Source organism: Microtus oregoni, unplaced genomic scaffold (assembly GCF_018167655.1).
Source record: "Microtus oregoni isolate MIOR12 unplaced genomic scaffold, Mior012 000025F_ref0000491, whole genome shotgun sequence".
NCBI classification, from domain to species: domain Eukaryota; kingdom Metazoa; phylum Chordata; class Mammalia; order Rodentia; family Cricetidae; genus Microtus; species Microtus oregoni.
The window spans coordinates 9,420,913-9,440,527 of NW_024543084.1; the positions used below are offsets into that span (position 1 = coordinate 9,420,913).

The 19,615-nt window shown below is 52.8% G+C and overlaps 1 protein-coding gene across 7 annotated transcripts in view; it reads left to right on the forward strand.

Annotated features, from left to right (window-relative positions):
• The window catches only part of Kcnt1 (potassium sodium-activated channel subfamily T member 1), a 57,953-nt gene that overhangs the window by 1,854 nt on the left and 36,484 nt on the right, over nt 1-19,615 (forward strand). For 4 of the 7 annotated variants that reach the window (XM_041674471.1, XM_041674472.1, XM_041674473.1 and 1 more), the window contains exon 1: nt 13,629-13,804. The exons of the other annotated variants lie outside the window; for them this stretch is intronic. In XM_041674471.1, coding sequence (XP_041530405.1) covers nt 13,650-13,804 — 155 coding nt within the window. In that variant the 5' untranslated portion in view covers nt 13,629-13,649. Of the gene's footprint in view, nt 1-13,628; nt 13,805-19,615 lie in introns of those variants that run through there. 7 annotated transcript variants of the gene reach the window in all.

A 19,615-nucleotide genomic window follows, 5' to 3' on the forward strand; every position in this document is an offset into this window, starting at 1 on the left:
GTGCTGGGGAAGAAACAGCATCTGTCTCCCCGAGGTGCCTGGGGCCTGACTGGACAGATGCCAGTGTCTGAGGTTGATATGAGTTAAAGGCTGCATGCCTTCCTTCCCAGGCTGGGCTAGTGAAGGTTTCTGTTGTCAGCCATAGGGTGGCAGCCACAGTCTGCCTGGCTACAGTCGTCTTCTGCCCCAGGGGATAAAACAACTGCTATCAGGCCCATGCCACTTTGTTCAGCACTTTTAATTGAGAAATATAGGAAACATACATTTTAAAACATAAACTAACCAGAGCTGGCCCAGCCCTCCACTCCCAGAAACCAGAACATGGCCATCATCTTGAAAGATAAAGATCTCCCTCCCCTTCCAAGTCGCTCCCTTAGCTCTGAAACCATCTCTGTCTCATGGGGGCTGTTTTAGTATCAGCTGCAGAGCGAGGGTGGGTCTGGCCCCTCTTGGCCCCCCAGGTCCTCATCACAGGCAGGTGATACAGGACACTGTGGGCTGAGATCTGTCCTGAAGCACCTGAGCTCTGTGTTGTGCGCAGACCCTGCAGGTTGGATCCTGGCCCGATGGCCCTGCCGTTACTCCCACTTAAGGAGCCTTGTCCCTTTTCTCCTCATCCCCCATGCCTGTCTCCTCTTCCTTCTGCACCATCATTTGTTCTCAGGGTGAAGGATGGGACTGGGGGGAGGATTTCACAAGTACAATGATGTCCCAGGAAGCTGTATCATGTGTCTAGAAGTGCTTAGTCTGGGATGAGAAAGAAGGACAGGCTCCATCTGTCCCACCTACTCTTAGGAGTTCTCTGGAATAGGTTAGGGTCCTGGGACAGGGTTCTCAGGCTGCAGTGGGTGGACTCTTGTGCAGCATAGAACTTCCAGGATCCAGGGCAGTGGTCTCAGCTAGGAGGCATCTGGGGTAAGTGTGAGTTGCCCCAGCACAGGACAGGTGCAGACTAAAGGGCTAGCCTCACCCTACTCTCTCCACCCCCTAGTCTTGCCCCATAGCTAGCTCTGCAGGGCAAATGTGGGGGGAGCTGCTCCTCAACTCTTGGCAGGCTGTAAGCAGGCAGGAAGGGCCGTGTGGGCTTCCTGTTCTCCAGAGGAATAAAGTCATTGGTGGTGAGTCACCACAGCCTCAGAGGCCTTGACAGGGAGGTGCTCAGCCACCCACGTGGGCAAATGAGGCTACACTGCCAGCCTGGCCACTGTGGAGGATACTGAGTACTGCACACAGCCCGTGAGGGGCAGAGCTGAGATCTCACCCATGTTGGGAGTCGATGTAACCCCGGGTAAACTCTCACCTTCTGGGCTGAGTCTGAGTCCTGGGCTCTTCTTGGAAGCAGCAGTCAGAGGGAGCTCAGTGGATCCGGTCACATCCAAGGTTCTAGGCCTCCTACCCCTTATAACAGCTTACTCTTCCAGCTCCAGGACTCCAGGGCATCTTAAGGAGGTTGGGTCTATCCCATGGGTAGTTCCTGGCTTAGGGGATGCAGACTCAGACCCCCCCGGAATGGGTGAAGACCCCTGGGAGGATGGCGCAAGGAACCTTGGGCTGTGGTGTAGGAGTATCTGAATCTCAGTGTTGTGCTTGGTCTGTAAGAGAAAACTCAGGATGCAGCACTGCCCCTGGGCTTTGTCTCCAAGATGTGCAGGGCAGTACCAGGTTGCTTAGAATAGCCAATCGTGGGGAGAGGGAACTTGGCGGGTGACTGCTGGCTGGGCTCCAGGCAGATGAGAGTAGGTTTGTCCCTGGATTAGCCTGCTTATCAGGCCTGAGGGGAACTCTTCAAGGTACTACTGCAGAAGGCAGGCCAGAGCAGGCCCCATCCATGCTGTCCCTAGCTCTCAGACAATGGAGTGGACCTCAGCTCACCTCTCTGAGGCAACAGCATTGAGTATTTTCTGACAGATCCAAAAAAGGGGAGGGAGACAGGCATTGCCCTTGTTGCCAGGGCAGAAGAGCACCCCCAACTGAGAACAGAGTCATGGGGGTACAGAGCCTGTGGTGCCCCCTTTTCTACCCTGCCAGGAACGGAAGTGGGTCAAGTTGCTCTTTGGGGACTGGGCTGGATCCTTCTCAGGAGATGCAGGTCTTCCACCCAGGGCTCCGAGAAGAGAGATTCAGAAAGGGTGCCTCGCGGGACAGCCCTGCACTCAGAACTGCCCACTGCTATTGTTAATGACTGCAGAGCTGGACTGGGCAGCGCTGCTGATGAAATGGGGCTGAGCCAGGGGTGGAGAACACCTCTAGGACCATCAGGACGGCCTGACAAGTACCTTAGATAGCTGGATGCCCACTAAGTGCCCTCCCCATCCACTCTTGAATGTGCTTGCCCTCGGGGCCAGCGCCTGACTCCACATCCCAACCACCCCCACAGCTTCTCATGCCCTGCCCTTATCCCTACCTCATCGTACTTCTGCTCCTACTGTGTATCGCCATTCTGAGCCCCAACCCGCAGGCTCTGCCTCTCTGGGCAGCCCTGCTTGCACCCCACTCTCTGGATATCCTTCCAGGACAAGTAGCCTGCTATCTGTACCTCAAAGCAGTAGCAGGTGCTCAGAGGGTGTTAGAACCAGAGTTTGTACATGAAGCCCTCAAGGGCAGCTCTAGGGTAGGAGGAGGGATTAGGGGCACCACTGGTTCTCCTTTGGGGTTCCTTGGGTCCTGACTAGGAGCCCTTGTGGCTCCCAGGTTTAGCTACATTAAGAGGAGCATGCATCAGGTATCTGGAATGGGAAGGGAACTGGAAGGATGGAGGGTGTGGCCTGGCTTGAGCCAAAGTAATGGTGGGTGGAATATGAAGTTCATGCCTGGCCGAGAGTCCAGGAGGACAGAAAGGGCTCAAGAAGGAAGCAGGGATCTCCTAGCAATCAGGACAGGAAGGGCTGGAGCACAGGATCTGAGACTGTATCCTCCTGGTTTTGGAACCCCAGAAAGGTCTGGAGCATCCCTACCATGTTTTAGGCTTGAGCTATCCAGTCAACTGGAGCCTCGTACCTGCCGAGAGCAGGCTTCAGGGGCCTGATGGGACAGGAGATGGAAACTGTCATAGCAGAGGAGGGAACAGGGATGGTGACAGCCCTGCCCGGTGGGATCAGATTGCAGGGACAGAGTGACCCTGGAGCAAGCTTGAGAGCTGGCACTGGGTTTCTACCTTTTGTTTCTGAGCCCAGGGAAACACCAGCTGGTGCTGCCTCCCATGGGGACTTACATTTAAAATGCCAACTGGGTGCTTCCCTGGCTATGCACTGGCTTGACTTATGGGCAGGGCGGGACTGGTGCTGCTGCCCTGACTTTCTCTGGACCCTCCTCCGGGTTAGGGTGCTCAGGTGAGGTGAGGGGGTCATCCGAGTCAGAAGGACCAGCTCCCTGGGCTCCTGGAGCAAAACAAACCCTGAATGTCAGTGTGCAAGGCATCCTTCCATACACCTATGGTACCCTCTTGTGCCTCCTATATGATTGAATCGAGTTTGAGCAGGAAAAACGAGGATGGGGTCTGTTACGTTCTGGAATGTTCTAGGTACTCTCAGGTGTCCTGAGAAAGATACAGGTTGAGACTTTTCTGGGACCAGGTTCCCTCATGTTTCCATACTTGGCTGTATATGGGGATGTGGGTTGCTCATGTCTCCATACTTAGCTATACAGGGGGTCACTTGATCTGTTCTCCTCCTATCCCCTGGAGTCCATAACAATGAACAGAGCCTGGGAGGTGAGCCCTGGAACAGAGTAAAGTGCAGAGAAACCAGGTGACCTCTTGATATAGAGTTGTAGCCCCAGGGTTAGCTACACCTTCCTCCTACTGGTATCCTTGCCTGGTCATGGGCTCTGGAACTTGGGCCACCATCCTAGAACTTGGGTCCTGGGAGACTACAAACAAGCAATATCAACAGATGGGCTAGGATAAAGGAACTAGAACACAGGGTCAAAGAGAGGTGTCAGTACAGAGTACACTTGTGAGCTAAGAGAGTATGGTCTTTACCTGTGGGGCTATGGGTGCTGAGGAGCATGCTGGGACCCACGTCCCCATTCATAGAAGACAGCTTTCCCCACCATACACCATAAGGAGACTGGTCTATTCCTCCACGCCCATGCCTGTGATCCCCAGAGACACCCTGAGATGATGACTCTGGCATCTCCCGGGGCTGAAAGCTTCATCTCATCCTCCAAGCCAACACAGCCAGACACATTGCTTGGCCCTCTAAGCCTTGTTCTATGCCCACATCCTAGTGATTCGCTTGCATGACTCAAAATTAGATTCCTCCTGAGTTAGCTTAAAACAGAACCCCGAGGGCTGGTGTGGGGGTGGGGAGGACGGTCCTCTGTGGAGTCACCCAGGACCATGATTAGTTGGGAAAGGGACATTGCCATTCCTGGGGATCCCCCGTACACCTCCAATAGCCTGCTGTGTGTGCCCCTCTGAGCTCCTCTGTTTGAATGCAAACAGGAAGGTATCTTAAGTTGGCTCTCTTTCTTTGTAAGCTGCGGATCTTCATGGGGCAGTCACCGACTACTCCTCAGAGGCGGCCAGCACTGACAGTTATTCTCAGCATTAGAGGCCAGAAGTGTCCCTCAGGTTCCTGGAGGCCAGGAATGTCCAACAGGTGTCCGTAGGTATGGTTCTTAGAGTGTGTTGAATGTGCTTAAAAGAGTGTCCCCAGGCTCCTCTCCCTACAAGGGCACTAACCCTGTGATGAGGCTCATCTTAAGACCTCATTCAACCTCAGTTGCCCCTCCACCATCCCACCGGGAGTGGGGGCTTTGATACAGGAAATTGGGAAGACACAGGTGTCCCTTGTAGGTCTGACTGCTGAAAAAAAAAGAGGCTGATGGGAACCTCTCAAGGGACTAGGCAGTGCTGTGGCTTTAAAGTCACCGGACTTCACAGCTTGTGCCAGGTTCCCTTGATCCCTAGAGAGAGCCTCTGCCTGTGTTCCCTCCCCGACCGCAGCACTCGTCAGGTGCCCCGGTGTGCATGGCCAATACTTGTCTTTAATCAGCCCCTGTCAGACTGAGACGGCTCTGTTGGTGAAGTGCTTGCCTGGCACTGTGAGGACCTGGGAGCAACCCTTAGAACCCACCCAGAAAAGCCAGGTGTGGGGGCTGCTTCTTGTAGTCCCGATCGTGGGAGGTCAGTGAGTGACCCTGCCACAAAGGTGGAACAGGAACTCGGAAAGGAAGGGGTCCTGACCAGGCTGAACTGGGTAGGGTGGGTGATGGTGCTGCAAGGCAGGCTGAGGATTTGTGTGGGGCTCTTCATCACTCTGTGCTGGGCAGGAAAACCACCAACTAGAAAGTCCAGGAAGATCCCAGCTATGCAGGGTCCAGGGTACTGTCCCTGGGTTTCCAGCCCCATGAAGTGCTTGGACACCCAGAGACAGGGAGCTCCTTGGGTAACTGCATGGCGAGGTTCTAAGCCCAGAAGTTCCCCTGTCCATCTTCTGTTGCCTTAGATGTGGGCAGAGCCACATCTTCAGGGTCTGGCCTGTGAGGGCTCCTGTCTTGCTCCATCTCTCCACCCACACCCCCTTCACCCTCAAGAAGCTCTTCAGTGAGTGCCTCCTGGCTACCCCAGGAAGACAGAGCTCACACACCCCTTAAGGCCCTGACTGGACACAAAGGCCTTGCTCCAGCCCACTGTCAACTTGATTAATCTGCATAGTCCCAGTATGGTAAGGAGAGATTGACCTATGTCTCCATCGGGGGGGGGGGGGGGACCCTCTTGATCCTGGCGGTAGCGGTAGTGTCCTCAGAGGAAAATGTGGCATTGGGCTGGGTGTTCCCACCACAGGTACCAAAGTTGTTTCTGCCCTCCCGGGCTTCAGATCAACAACTGTGAGGTGCCTGCCATTTTCCCTGCAGTACCACTGTGACACCTGGCTTGCCTCACATCCACCTGTATCCTTTTGGCAGGAGGTGGGGACCTCTGGAGAGTCAAGGGTCACTCATATAGCTAACAGGTCTGCCTGTGACCCTTTCCCAGGTCACTGAACAAAAGCCTTCAAAGCAAGTCTATGGCTGGTTCCTGGGACCAGAGACCATATGTTACCTTGAAGGTGTGGTTCTGTGGGGGACTTGAGAAAGAAAAGTGATTCTAAAATGTAGCCACAAGTGTCCCTATAAGAAAGGGGCAAAGGGTTGTGCGGCAGTCCAGGGAGACAGCATTTCCCTGTCAGGGAGATATGCAGATTATTGGTGGGAGAGGAATATCAACACGTAAGCCAGAGAGGTTTTACACAGAGATGATGGGGGGCCTGGAGTCTTTAGGCATGGATTGGGTCTCTCTGTAGCACCCAGGGTCTCCTCCTGCAGTTGACTTCATCATCCACCAGCTCCCCAGCAAACCGTCTTGTGTACTGTATGCATTCTGTTGGTTCTGCCCTCCTGGGATTTCTGACTGCCATGGAAGCAGGGTTGGCCTCAAACCTACTATGAGCACCCAGCCTGCTGATGCTCTTGGACTCAAGGTTCACGGGACCCTGAGTTGGCCCTGCATGGCTCTGACCCACAGAACCAAGACAATAGTGTGTGCTGTCCCCAGCTGTGACCACAGTAGCTAAATGCCAGCCTCTGACCAAGTGTGATGTTGTCTGTCTGCAAGTATCTGGTGACCTCTTCATGGGGGGTCAACCTCTCCTCTAACTATGTATCCCTTTTAAGCTGAACTCTGGGTCTAAGGCCTATGGGACCAAACTTGCCTGATGTTGGTACCATTGTGATTTGTATGCTGCCTCCAGGCATAGATGTCCCATTAAAATTGGCCAGATGACAGTTAGTTACACTTCCCCTTATCACCACAAGATCACTGTAAGAACCAGCTCCTTCTCCTCCACTCATCTAAGGACTTTGGGCCCTTGTAAACATCTGTCCCCACCATCCATGTGAGCTATATGCCTTTCTTCTTCTTCTTCTTCTTCTTCTTCTTCTTCTTCTTCTTCTTCTTCTTCCTCTTCCTCTTCCTCTTCCTCTTCCTCTTCTTCCTCTTCCTCTTCTTCCTCCTCCTCCTCCTCGTCCTTCTCCTTCTTCGAGATAGGGTTTCTCTGTGTATTTCTGGCTGTCTTATAACACGCTCTGTAGACGAGGCTGGTCCCGAACTCAGAGAGATCCGCCTGTCTATGCCTCCCGAATGCTGGGATTAAAGGTATGCACCACCACCACCCTGTGCCTTCTTATTTCTTGATTTACCTACCTCAGCCTCAATCTAAAATCGGTACTTGATCATCAGGGAGGGCTCTTCGTGCACCCAGAAATATAATTCCTTCCAAAGACATTCTTCAATTACTAGCTGTACTGGCTGGTTTTATATGTCAACTTGACACAAGGTAGAGTCATCAGAGAAGGGGCCTCAGTTGAGAAAATGCCTCCATGAGATCTAGCTGTAAGGCATTTCTCATTTAGTGATCAATGGGTGAGTGCCCATCCCATGGTGGGTGGATGGCCTTCCCTGGGATGGTTAAGAAAACAGACTGAGCAAGCCATGTGGAGCAAGTCAGTAAGCAGCACCCCTCCATGGCCTCTGAATCAGCTCCTGCCTTCAGTTCCTGACCTGTTCAGTTCCTGTCCTGACTTTCTTCAGTGATGAACAGTGATATGATAAGCCAAATAAACCCTTTCCTCTCCAACTTCATCTTTAGTCCTGGTGCTTCATTACAGCAATAGAAACCCTAAGTAAGAACTAAGATCCCAGCTCTCAAACTAACGGAGCTTAATGGTGATCCCACACAATGACAGGGATAGTGCCTATATTCCTCTCTGAGAATCATGTACTAACCCTGGGGTTATATTTACTTGCCCTGTGTGATGTCTTGTGTTAATATCACTGGGCTAATCCTGGAGTCCCATGACCACATAGCACAGAAGACTCTTCTCAAGTGATGCGATGGCGTTTAGGGGTCTCTAGGTGGCCTGGTACCATCTAGAGTCTCCTAATGGAGAGACAAGAGGATCACAGCATAGTCAAAGGTTAATGTGGTAATGGAATTGAAGGGAATCAGAGACCCCACACTGAAAAATATGAAGCTGGAAAAGGCAAAAGCTGTCCTGCTGACAGATATGGAGGGTATGGGATTCCTGAACCCAGAGCTGTGAGATTCATATGTGTTGTTTTCAGCCAATGAGCTGTTAGTATTAGAAGTCAGAGGACGCCTGTGTAGCCTGTATCCTTGATTACCCTCTGATGCTCAAGTACCCTGACTCTGGGACCCTTGCTCTCTAGCAATGCCCTAAGAACACCCCTGCTTGACGATACCCTTCTCCAGGGACTGTCCTTCCAGTGAGGATAATGTGAGCCGCAGTCCCTGGTCAGAGCATCTTTATTTTGAATCACAGCCCCCTGCACACTCCCAGTGTTTGCTAATTGTATTATTCGCTTTCCTCGACAGGCTTTAATATTGTTACAATCTGCCCTGTAATCAGATCTTATATAATTGTCTATCACTTGCTGTAACCCATTTATATCAGCCCCTACTGACCACAGGTGGCCATTGTGCCCCTTCCATTTCAGAGCACTTCAATTTGATATTCTTGGAACTGTCTGCAAATAACCTTGGAGGTTATCTACCTCCCCTGAACAAAGAAAAGTATTTGATGCCTGTGCCATGTTCTTGTGTTCTGCTCCACACTTGAGACATCTCTATGTGTCTGGGATTTGGGTGACTTTTTAGCAGTATGAAATAGTTCTGTCTCTTTTTCTTCCACTAGATCTTGTTGTAACTATCATTCCCTCATACCTTGTTCCTTGAAGGAAACCCAAAGCCAACTCCTTCTGCCCTTCCCCATCTTGTGTCCAGAAATGGCTTTTGTTTGAACTTCAAGTTCAGTCATTTGAAGAGGATGAGTATCTGAGTGTACTGTGTCTGGTAGCTTCTTTTCCTGGAGTTCAGTGCATGGCTCTCCCCTCCCTCTAGAGTGTGTTTATAAATGACAAGTATATCTTAAACACTTGAGGACGATTGGAGTCTCTACCCAGGAGTCCAAAGACTTGTTGGGACAGTGTTCTCCACTCTCAGATGCCCAGATCAGTGTCCGCCTCTGCCGTAAGATCAGAACCATCTGCCTAGTCAGTAACCCTGTTTCCAGCCATCCCTTTGGATTCAGTGTGATTCACTCTCTAATACTGGGATCATGCCTGGGCCTTCAGGGTGTCTGCGCTGTAAAACTCTCTCTACCTCAGTATGCATACTTATCTGGTCTCTCGAGGCTCCTTTTATTGAACCTCGTGCTCAGTAAGCTAAGTAGTGCTTCTAGCCCTGATGGCCAGTTTCCTTCTGGCCTGGGGTTAGGTTTTGCTGGCAGCCAGGCTCTCTGTCTTAGGAATCCTTTCTCTCTCACTTGGTACACTTAGCCACACTGCTGTGCAGCTTCTAGCATTGTCCATCCCCTTTAACACTGACTCAGGTCCAGTCCCTGACATCCACCTTCTGCTGCCTGTCTCTATGGAGCCAAGGACTCTGAGGACCTCATATAAATGGAGTACCGCAGGACCTGTCCTTTTCTGAGTGGCTAATTTCTCAGCTCAACATCCATCTTTGTGGTAGCATGTGGCAGACTTCCTCCCTGCTGAGGCTGCGTGGTGTTCTCTCCCCCGGACTGTGTATAGACACTGGGACTCCCTCATCTCTTGGATGTTACACAGCCATACCATTCTTGTTCCTTCTTCTAACCCTGTATTTGACCACACTGCCTTTCTGGAACCACAGAGGTAGGAAAGGTTATGTGTGCCCAGCCCTGGACCTGCCCTTCTTTTTAGATCTTAAGAAATGTCCTTGTCTGGTATCCAAGGCATCCAGCTGTGCATGCCCTAGGTCCCATTCTCCTTCTATGGGGACAGTCTGAGGGGAATTCTCTTATTAATATGTTCTAATATCTCCCCAGGTGGACAACAATACAATTCAGGGCAGCCACTTGCTGCCACCCTTCCACCACCAGGGAACGGTGGGAAGAATTCTCGGGATTTATGATTGTCTTGGTTTAGCTTAAAATGGTAGCCAGGGTGAAGGTGCCAGACCTTCAAGGTTATTTTTCTCTCAAGCAGGGCATCTACATGCATGCCATGTTCTTGTACGCTGCTTTACACTTGGGATTTCTCTTGTAGACTTGGGTGACATCTTAGCTGGGTATAGTAGTCCTTGATCTCCCTGGGATTGTCATCTCTTATTCTTAGTACCCTACTTCTGGCACTGTTTTTTGTTTTGTTTTGGTTTGTTTTGGTTTTTTTTTATATCTGTGATGCTGGTGTGCTCTGTCCTGGCTCGGATCTCAGGAACCGAATTCTGTCCTGTCTGCATTGATTATCTCCTCTGGGTCTGGGAGGTTGTTACATGTGCTGTTACATCACCTGCCCCTGCAGACTTCACCCACAGGGAACAACTCCAGTTGGCTTGGAGCTTCACATTCCTCCCAGTAAGGCCACTCGAAATGTCATCTGTAGCCTGGTGTTCCTAAAAAGGCGATCATTTATTCCTTGGTTTCTATGGCATCCATCCCACAGAGCCTCGGGGCTCCAGACTGTCCAAGCCTGGAAAGTGGCACCATCTCCTATTCTTTGTCCATACCAGGTACCCTAACAACTGGACACAACCCCCTGTGTGCCCAGGTGCCAAGGAATGTAGATCTGCTACTCTTCCCATACAAGAAATGGCTCTTGTATGGGAAGGTGATGGTTGTGTTTAAAATATACCTGCTGTAGTCCATGTGATTTAGCCACAGTGGAGCAGTCCTCTCTCCCTGCCTCAGATAGCCCACTATCACCAAGACGTTCTTCACATAATCAGCTCTAAGTCACATCGGGTGAAACGGTGGACTCACCCTCTTGTCTGTTACCAGACTCTAACTGGGGCGTTTGATGGACACATGAAGACCCACTGGACTCTGAGAAAATAAGCACAGGGCATCCACTACAGAGGTGTCACATACGCTGGAGCAAGCAGCTAGGCCTCTGTCCGCCTGTGCCCTGCAAACATGGCATCTGAATAGCCCACATGTGGGTTACTGCCATTGCTCAGTGATGCAGATGTGTTCTCTCTGAACCTGGAGCCCTGCATCCCTGATACTCATGTAGCCCTCTATCTACCCTTGCTCCTAGGTAACCCCAAGTGCCCATTTGTCCTTCCAGCACTTTCTCTGCTCTGCAGCCTGTCCTGGGTTATGCTGTGCCCTGGTGTCTCTCAGTGTGATTCCCACACGTCACTATGAGTTACGCCACAACCTGCTCTTGGGGAGTTTCATGGTCCCTTCTTGAGTCCCTGGGAAGGACAAAGGGGCTTCCATCTGCAGGGACGTTTGATGGGTACAATGTGCTGTTCTCCTACGACCAGCATGAGCTGTGACAGTGTGTAGCCAGGGGATGCTCACATGATTATTTGCTCCGACACCGAGGCTGGTTTTATGAGGACTTGGAGCTGGAGCAGATAATTGGAAGAGCTGGCAAGTGTAATTGTTTTTAACGCAAAGACAGTTTGATTCGAGTTTACAGGAGAGACTGTGGGGCAGGCAAGCCATAAAAATCCCCAGCTGTTGGCAGGGGAAGAAAATGGAGGAGAGAAGGGAAAAAGTCATGCCATTTAAGCTGGCATGGGGTTCAGATGCGTGGCTGGCTAGCAACCATGTGGTGAGGACAGAGACTTTATGAAAGAGTAAGGGAGCCCAAAATTTGGGGGGGGTATAGCCCAAAGAGATAAAGGAGGCACGCTTAGAAGAGAGAAAGAAATAAAGGGGAAAATCATACTTCTGGATAATCTAGAATAGCCAATTTATGGCCCCACAAGGCTACTGTCCCAAGCCTCTGTGGGGGCAGAATTCTGGGAAGAAGAAGTATCTAGAAGAACTAATTATTCCACCTATCTCTTTAGCATGGCTTAAGGTGAGCCCATCTTCATAGGAGTGGTCCCTTAGCGGTCATTTCTCAAGCGCAGTGGTGGCTCAGGGTATGGATACCCTGATGAAGAGTCATAAACTGTGCTTTGGTTTCCCTCAGCAGACCAGTCCACTGGCCCTGATGGCTTCTCTACCAAAGGCAGATGGTGCAGCCATGTCCCCCAAAGGAACTGATTTCCCGAGTTGTCCTGTTTGGTCAGGATACAAGGATGGTCCATCCAATGGCGCAGGGATTCAAGAAGGAGAATTCGGAACCCGTGCTTTGTGAGATCTGTGACATTAGGTTGTGGTGGACCAGGAGACCCTGGAGCTGTAGCAGCTGTTCAGGACCAGCATGCACCAGAGAGACTCTGGTACCCAGCCAGATGTCCGACAGCCAGACTTCCCAGCATAGACATCCATCTGCTGTGACCCACCTGTTACCTGGCTGAGTCACCTGCAGCCTCGGCTGTGAAATGGATGGGCTGGGCTAGAAAAACCCTATCATGTGACTGCAGAGGTATCTCTGAACCAGCTCTGCTCCCTGCAAATCCCTGCCTTGCTCCTTATTGCTTCAGGTTAGTGGGGGAAGCCACGTCATCCCTCGGCCCCTCAGTTTCCCCATTGTGTCCTGCTCGGGTTGTTCCGGTTCTTGTTTGGTTTGGTTTAGTGGAGGGGGGTGCACAGATGTATGTGTCTGTTCATGTGAGCATAGACATATGTGTGTTGTGCACGGGTGCACATACGTGTGTACGCATGTGTGTGTCTGGAGGATCAAAGTCAACCTCAGTGTCTTCCTCAGTCACTTTCTACCTTGGCTTTGTGTTTGTTTGTTTTTGTGTTTTGAAACAAGGTCTCTTAGCGGGGCCTGGGGTGCACCGATTTGGTGAGGTTAGCTAATCAGCAGCCTTCAGGAATTTGCCTGTCTCTTCCTCCCCAGCTCTCCGATTTTAAGTGTGTGCTGTCACCAAGTCTGACTTTTTTTTATTGCATGTGCTGGGAACTGAACACAAGTCCTCATGCTCGTGTGGCAGGGACTTTAATCACTCTGAGCCACCTCCCCGGCTTGTGCTCAGGTTGCAGGGTGACACTGTGCAGGTCCCCAGGTGCCTAGAATAGACGACAGATACCCTGTTTCTGGAGTTGCCACACACAGGGTGGGGATTCAGGGCGCTAGCATTCAGCCATCAGTAACTGCCCTTTGGGGGCTGAACCCTGACAGCTTTGGGATAGGATTGGAGGGTGAGGACCCTGAGCAGGAGGGAGGATGCGCACACACCATTTCCCATCCAACTGGAGGATGGACTCACTTCACTTGGTCAGGCCCTGAGGTAGGGGTTAGAAGACAGGTGGGGCTCTGGGCTTCCTGTCATCCTGAGCAATAGATCGCGGTTCCCAGGACACACAGAAGTACCCTGAGATGTGGGTACATGCCCAGCAGAGATAGCTATTTCATCTCTCCACCAAACTTCCTCTGGAGGTGAGCTGCCAAGGGCCACATGAGCTGTCACCTACACTACCCTTCCTGCATCCCCTCCCTTCGGAGCAGTGACCGTTGTCACCATGACTATTACTTCTGGTAGGAGTGGGGTAGGACAGTTGTATACCGGAACTGAGTCCTCCCTGAGGCATCCAGGCTGGGACAAGAACCTGGGGCCGACCTTGGAGCACAGGGAGTCAAGACGACGCCCTCCCCACCCCGGACCATTCCACTGTGCTGCGCGTTGAGGGTGAGGAGCGCAGTGGTAGCGCCCGGCGCCGCCCCCGCCACAGCCACCCGCGCCAAGCGCTCCCGCAGGATGGCGCGGGCCAAGCTGCCGCGCTCACCGTCCGAGGGCAAGGCGGGTCCGGGGGATACCCCAGCCGGCGCTGCAGCCCCCGAGGAACCTCACGGGCTCAGCCCTCTGCTGCCGGCCCGCGGCGGGGGCTCCGTAGGCAGCGACGTGGGCCAGAGGTAGGGACGCTTGCGGGGGGGACCAGGACCCCGCGGGAGGGGCTTCGCATCGCTTGCATTTTGTCTAGCACGGGCTCTGCTCCCCCACACCTGGCTTTGCTTGTAGTAGCCTGGGAAGGGAAGAGGGCGCCTTGGCGCCCCACCACTCCTTGGCTGCAGCCTGGTCTGGGGAGACTTAGACCCTGGCCCCTTGCTTAGAGGCTGAACCCAGGGCCCTGCAACTATGACCTGGGCTCTGGTCCAGGTGGCCCTGGCCCACACTGCTCTAGGAAGTCCCACTTGGGTGAGTTCAGCAAGGGACACTATGAAGAGGTAGGTACTTCAGAGGTGTGCTTCCGAGGCCCAGGCAGGCTACATAGCAAACTGGCTGGGGGACAGTAAAGGTATGGGCATGGTAAGCACTAGCATGGCTGGGCAGCCAGAATGCAGGAGGCTTTTGCAGAAGGGAGCCCACCCTCTTCATCCTCCTGCAAGCTCCAGGCAGGATGTGACACCCCATTTCATGGATGAGGACACTGAGGTCTCTGCAGCAGCGAATCCCTAGCCATCACCTGCCTGTGCCAAGAACCCTGCTGGATGCTGCGGGGGAATAAAATGAATCAGACCTGGCCTAGTGTGGGCACATTGTATTATGGGCTTGAAGCCTGTTCTGGTAGCAGTTGGGGCAGGACTGGATGGGGCCAGTCCAGGCAACTTCCTGGACACTGACTTTTAAGGATGAGCAAGAGCTGGCAGGGCCTTCTGGACAGAGGCATGGCGGAAATCCTGGGTGGGGTGGGATGCCGGTGTGGGGTGAAGCAATGTGGGTTGGCAGTGGCTGGATCCAGCAGATGGCTGGACTAAGGTCATCAGAGCACCCCCTTCCTCCCTTGCCTCCCCCATTTGTACCAATTCCCTGCTTCTCACATGGGAAGGGTGATACCACCCTGTCCCCATTTGCCAGACGCAGCTCTTGAGGGGCCTCCAACAACTTATGGGAAACTCAGGGAAAGAGGATAGCCAGCCAGTGCTGCTATCCTTGGGGACCCCTCTTGGCCTCTCTCTCCTCTTAGTGGACACTGTGGGCCAGTGATCCCGGAAGCTCCCTTCCCAGCCTATCAGGCCTATCAGGAGAAGTAAGCTGCGGGAATGGCAATTCTGCCCAGGCTGCGTCTTAGTCCAGAGTGGGACACTTCTGTGGCCACCTCTTGCCCCATTTGCACTTCTGCATGTAGAAGACCACAAGCTGAGCTGCTGGCCCCTTTGACAAGCATGGCCTTTCTCCCTGACTCGCAGGGTCCTTGTCAGCCTCCTTCTGCAGAGCAGAGAGAAGGGAACTGTGTACCCAGCTGGGCCCAGGTGGCGCCTGAACCTCTAGCTGGCATCTGAACACCTGCTGTAATGAGTAGTTGAGAGCCAAGGCAGATCCCAGCTGAGGAGGATGGGGAAGACTGACTGACTGACACATTAGGAACCGGGATTACTGAAGTTTCCAGACAAGATCGCTGGCTGTGACTTGCCCTTGCCCCTGTCCTATGTCTGGGCTATTGTCCAGGAAGTTAGAGCCTGGTGCCTCTCCACCACTGGGAAGGCAACGGGACAGAGAGAGGAGAAAAGTATCTTCATGGCCCCCATGCATGCCCACCATGGCGGTGAGACTCTGCCCACATAGTCCCTGAAGCTCTGCACTTTCTCATAGCTACAGCGGGCCCGGTGCCCGTCCCTCTCCCTCACCCAACCTGACCCTTCTTTCACTGTCCCCCACTGAGGTTTAGAAAGGTTAGGAAATGTGGGCTGGGGAAAGGGGGGCACCAGGAAGGGCTGGGTCATTAGTGAACCCCTCAGTGGGTCAGACACTGTGGCCCCTTCTACAGCCCTGGATTCACTTGACTTGAATCTGCCATTGCGGCACTCCCACCTGTCCACCATGTGGACGCCCCCTCAGCCCCATCTGCTTCCTGATGGACTGGCTGAGGCAGTGAGGGATGGAAGGAGGGTGCATGCCCAGGGAGAAATATCTGGGAGGCTAGGGGATGAGGCCGAACCTCTGCATGGGCAGGTCAGAGGCCACACCTGAGCTATGTCCACGGGGCTGGGATTGGAGGACAACTGGAAGGGACAGAGGCAGAGATGTCCTAGAAAGTGTCCCCAGTGGCATATGTTGGGAATCTCTGAAGGCTCCAAGAGACATGTCCCTAGGGTATTTCACAGCGGGTAGCAGGACCAAGAGAGCAGATGTCCTGGAGAGCTGTGGTGGCTGTGTTGTGGGTAGAAGGCTACAAAAGGACGTAGGAGGTGAGCCCAGGGAGCACAGTTTTGGCAATCTGAGTTTGTGGGGTCTCCATATTCCAGGAAGAGGAAGGGGTTTGAGATTCCTGCAGATGCTAGAACAGGGAGTTTTGGGGGCTAAGAATCGTCTATCCTTTGACATTCCTGGGGTCTTAATGTAAAGGTGTAGAGGTGGGGAGAGCCAAAGGTGCTAGAATGGGGTTGGGGCAGGGCCTGAAGGATGGTGCAGGGGCTTGACTTGGCCAAGGCCGGCTTTCCATCCCTGAGGCTCCAGAGAATACCCACTTGCATTGCTGCATCCCCCCCACAAGACTACACTCTGGGGTCACCCCTTTGAGTCTGTACCAGAGAGAAGCTCTCAGTCCCCTAAAGGCAGACACCAGGAGAAGGGACCTCACATCAGAGCATAGCTCAGGAATAGAGGCTGGGGCAAGGGTGCCAGGAATCCCCCTTCCTAGTGGCACCCCAGCCTGCTTCTGACTGGGCCGGTCTAGGACCAACTCTCCACTTTACTTCTGAGCTGAGCCTGCCCCATACCTGCGTACCCACCACAGCTCCCCAAAGCCAAGGGTGCTGAGGACCAAGGCCCCTACCTCATGGCTCTGTGATCCATCCCCAGGACTTTCCAGGCCCTGGGTCTTCAGCCTTCTTCCCAGCCAGCCCACGTCTACCTCAGACCTGCACTCTGAGACGCCATCTTGACACCTCCTGACACCACCTACTTCCTGACTATTCACTACCTCAGCAGGAACATGACTTCACACTCTGTGACTTCAAGTCTCTCAGCAGCCAGCCAGACTCTGGGTTCACTCCATTCTCAGGCTCTATTCCTGGCCATCATATGTCACTGACTCCCCCATCAAGGCTGAGGCCTTCACACAGCAGCTTCTCAGGCTCGGATATCACCTTGTTCTCCTGAAAAGTCCCAGCCTGTCGGTCCAGCTTCAAGGAGCTGAATCTCTCCCCATCCCCAACTTCATTCACTCTAGTATTCTTGGGCCCAGGAGGTGATCCCTTGGATCTTCCTTGCTGGGATATCCTTGTCCTCCATGTCCAGACGCTCATAGGCCCCCAACCCTTCAGGATCACAGACCCTCCCCTGTCCCACCAAGTGACTTCTCTGAATAGCCCTCATACAGCACCCCTAACCCTTTCTAGGCTCTCAAGTGCCTCAATCCCCACTCTGGCAGTTGGATACACCCCAGCTTTACACACTGCACCCCACTGCTCACCACAGATGGTACTCTATTGCTTCTGCAGTTACCGGTTTATTCCACTCTCTCCTCCTCCCCAGTATACTTATCTGGACAGTGATTTATCCTCTTGGAATATACATGGATATCAGGCTCTTGTATGGGGTGCACTCCTTCCTGGTCCCTCCAGTGAACACAGGTTTCCTTTTTAAGTGTGTTGGGCTTGTGGGGGCTGTCACAGACTAGGGGGTGGAAACCATATAACTTGATTTTCTCATGGTTTCAGGAGCTGAATGTGGGCAGCCTGCTCCAAAGCCCCTCCCATATTCAGGCCATCTTCCCCGTGTAGTGACACAATTTTCCCTCTCTGTCCCTCTCTGTGACTTGAGTCTTGAACTCTTCCTACTAGTATACCACCATAGGACCCCATTTCAACTTAATTTCTGCAATTTTTCCCTAATATAGTTACATTATACTCCTGAGCTACCAGGAGTCACGGCTATAGCCTGTGAATCTGGGGGATACAATCCAGTGAAGAATAAGTGGGCTCCTTATTTGCTTGTAGGAACCTCACTGACGTGAAATTAATTATCTGAATACCCAAAAGCATCCCCTGAGATTCAGGGTTCATGGGGTGCAGTGAGACGTGGACCCCCAAATACCCTAACCTCCCATCAGCCCAGAGGACTCCCAGGAAGGTGCCTAGATGAGCTTGCCCCTTTAGGGTTCAAGTCGAGTATACCTATGTCTACCCAGAGGCTTCTGTAGGAGCCCCAGGCTCTGAAGAGAGCAACAGGCTATGGGTACAGAAAGGAATCTCAATTTTAGCCCTCATTTATTCTGTATCCATGATCCACAGGGCTGTCATGCTGATGAGGGAGGCTTAGTGGTACCTAGGTTACTAATTGCGGGGTTTGGATGTTTCAGGTGAACCTTCCTTCATTCCTCCGAAGCACCCCTGATAGGTAGCTCAGATGACTGACCTCATATTCCCTGGCACCAGCCCTTGGCAGAGTCTGCATCAATCTATGATGCCCTGCTGCTTACACACAGGCCATTGTCCTTTAAGGGACAGATCTGAACCAGGTAACACGACAGGTGGGAATATAGCCTCTCCAGAGTACAGTGGAGTCACCTTGTCCCAGCCTCAGGCACCCCGTGCATGCAGCACAGCTCAGGAGCCCAGATGGTGCCCATGCAGATGGGAGTTGGTCTGAGCTAGGAAGCAGGTCTGGGTTATAAGCATCAGGCTTGGTCCTTTGTGCTAGGTGCCACATGATCCTGTCCCCATCATAGCAAACCACAACTCTGCCAGGCTCTTCAGACCCTTATCTCAGATCTTGGGGCAGAGATGGGGCCAGGAAGAGAATCTCAGCTACACAAACAGGCAGGGCATCTGGAAGCTCCCAGGAATCCCCAAACTTCACACCCAATTAAACCTGGACTCGCCTCTGCTGTACCGAGCTGTCCACCCATTGCCATACCAGTGGGGACCTTAACTCTGCCAAGTGTATGCCCATCCTATACCTTCTCCACCCAGGGACCAGGGGGGGACCACATGTTAGAATGTGGAAAAGGATCCTGGCCTCACAGAGGTCCTAACACAGCTTGTGCAGGATGCTGCCTGAGGTCCGCAGTGGTCCTCACTGAATCTTTGCTTTCTCATCTGGAAAACAGTTGCTTTGAAAACTGAGAGAGGCCCCATGAAGTCCTTGGTTGGAAGGGCTGGCCCAGGACAGCATGCAGTCAGCTCCCAACACAAGCTGGTACTCCAGAGATGCTGACCCCTTCTCCATGGCAGGGAGTCTAGGGAAACTGAAGGTCAGGTTGTCCACAGCTGACCAGTTAGAGGAGTGCACCTCAATCACCCAAGAAACACCAGCTCCCAGTCCTGACCTGCTCAGCTACAGGAAACTAAGAGATGGGCCATCCAAGGTTTCTGGTGTCCGGCTCTGACCCTGTAGCGGGACCGCTCAGTTGTCTTCAGCTTCCTTGGTTACAGTGCCACTGGAGGGGCCACTGCTGGACACGGAATCACAAAGAGGCCGGAGACAGGCTTAACATGAACGAGAGAGAGGCCGATCTTTGTCCTTGGCTAAAAGGTTGTCACTCCCTCTGGCCAGAATACAGAGCCTGCATGTGCCAGCATCTATGGACTCGTTGCTTTCTCTAGTTCCGAGGGGTAGGCTTGGCTTCTACTTGCCTTGCATGCTAGGCTGCCTGCCCTGACACTACCTGTCATGCCTGGGGCTTCTGGCATACCCTGTTGCTCTGGAATATTCTGGCATACCCCGTTGCTCTGGGATACTGCCTGAAGTCCTGATACAGCCCTGGAGCCCCACCCACCATC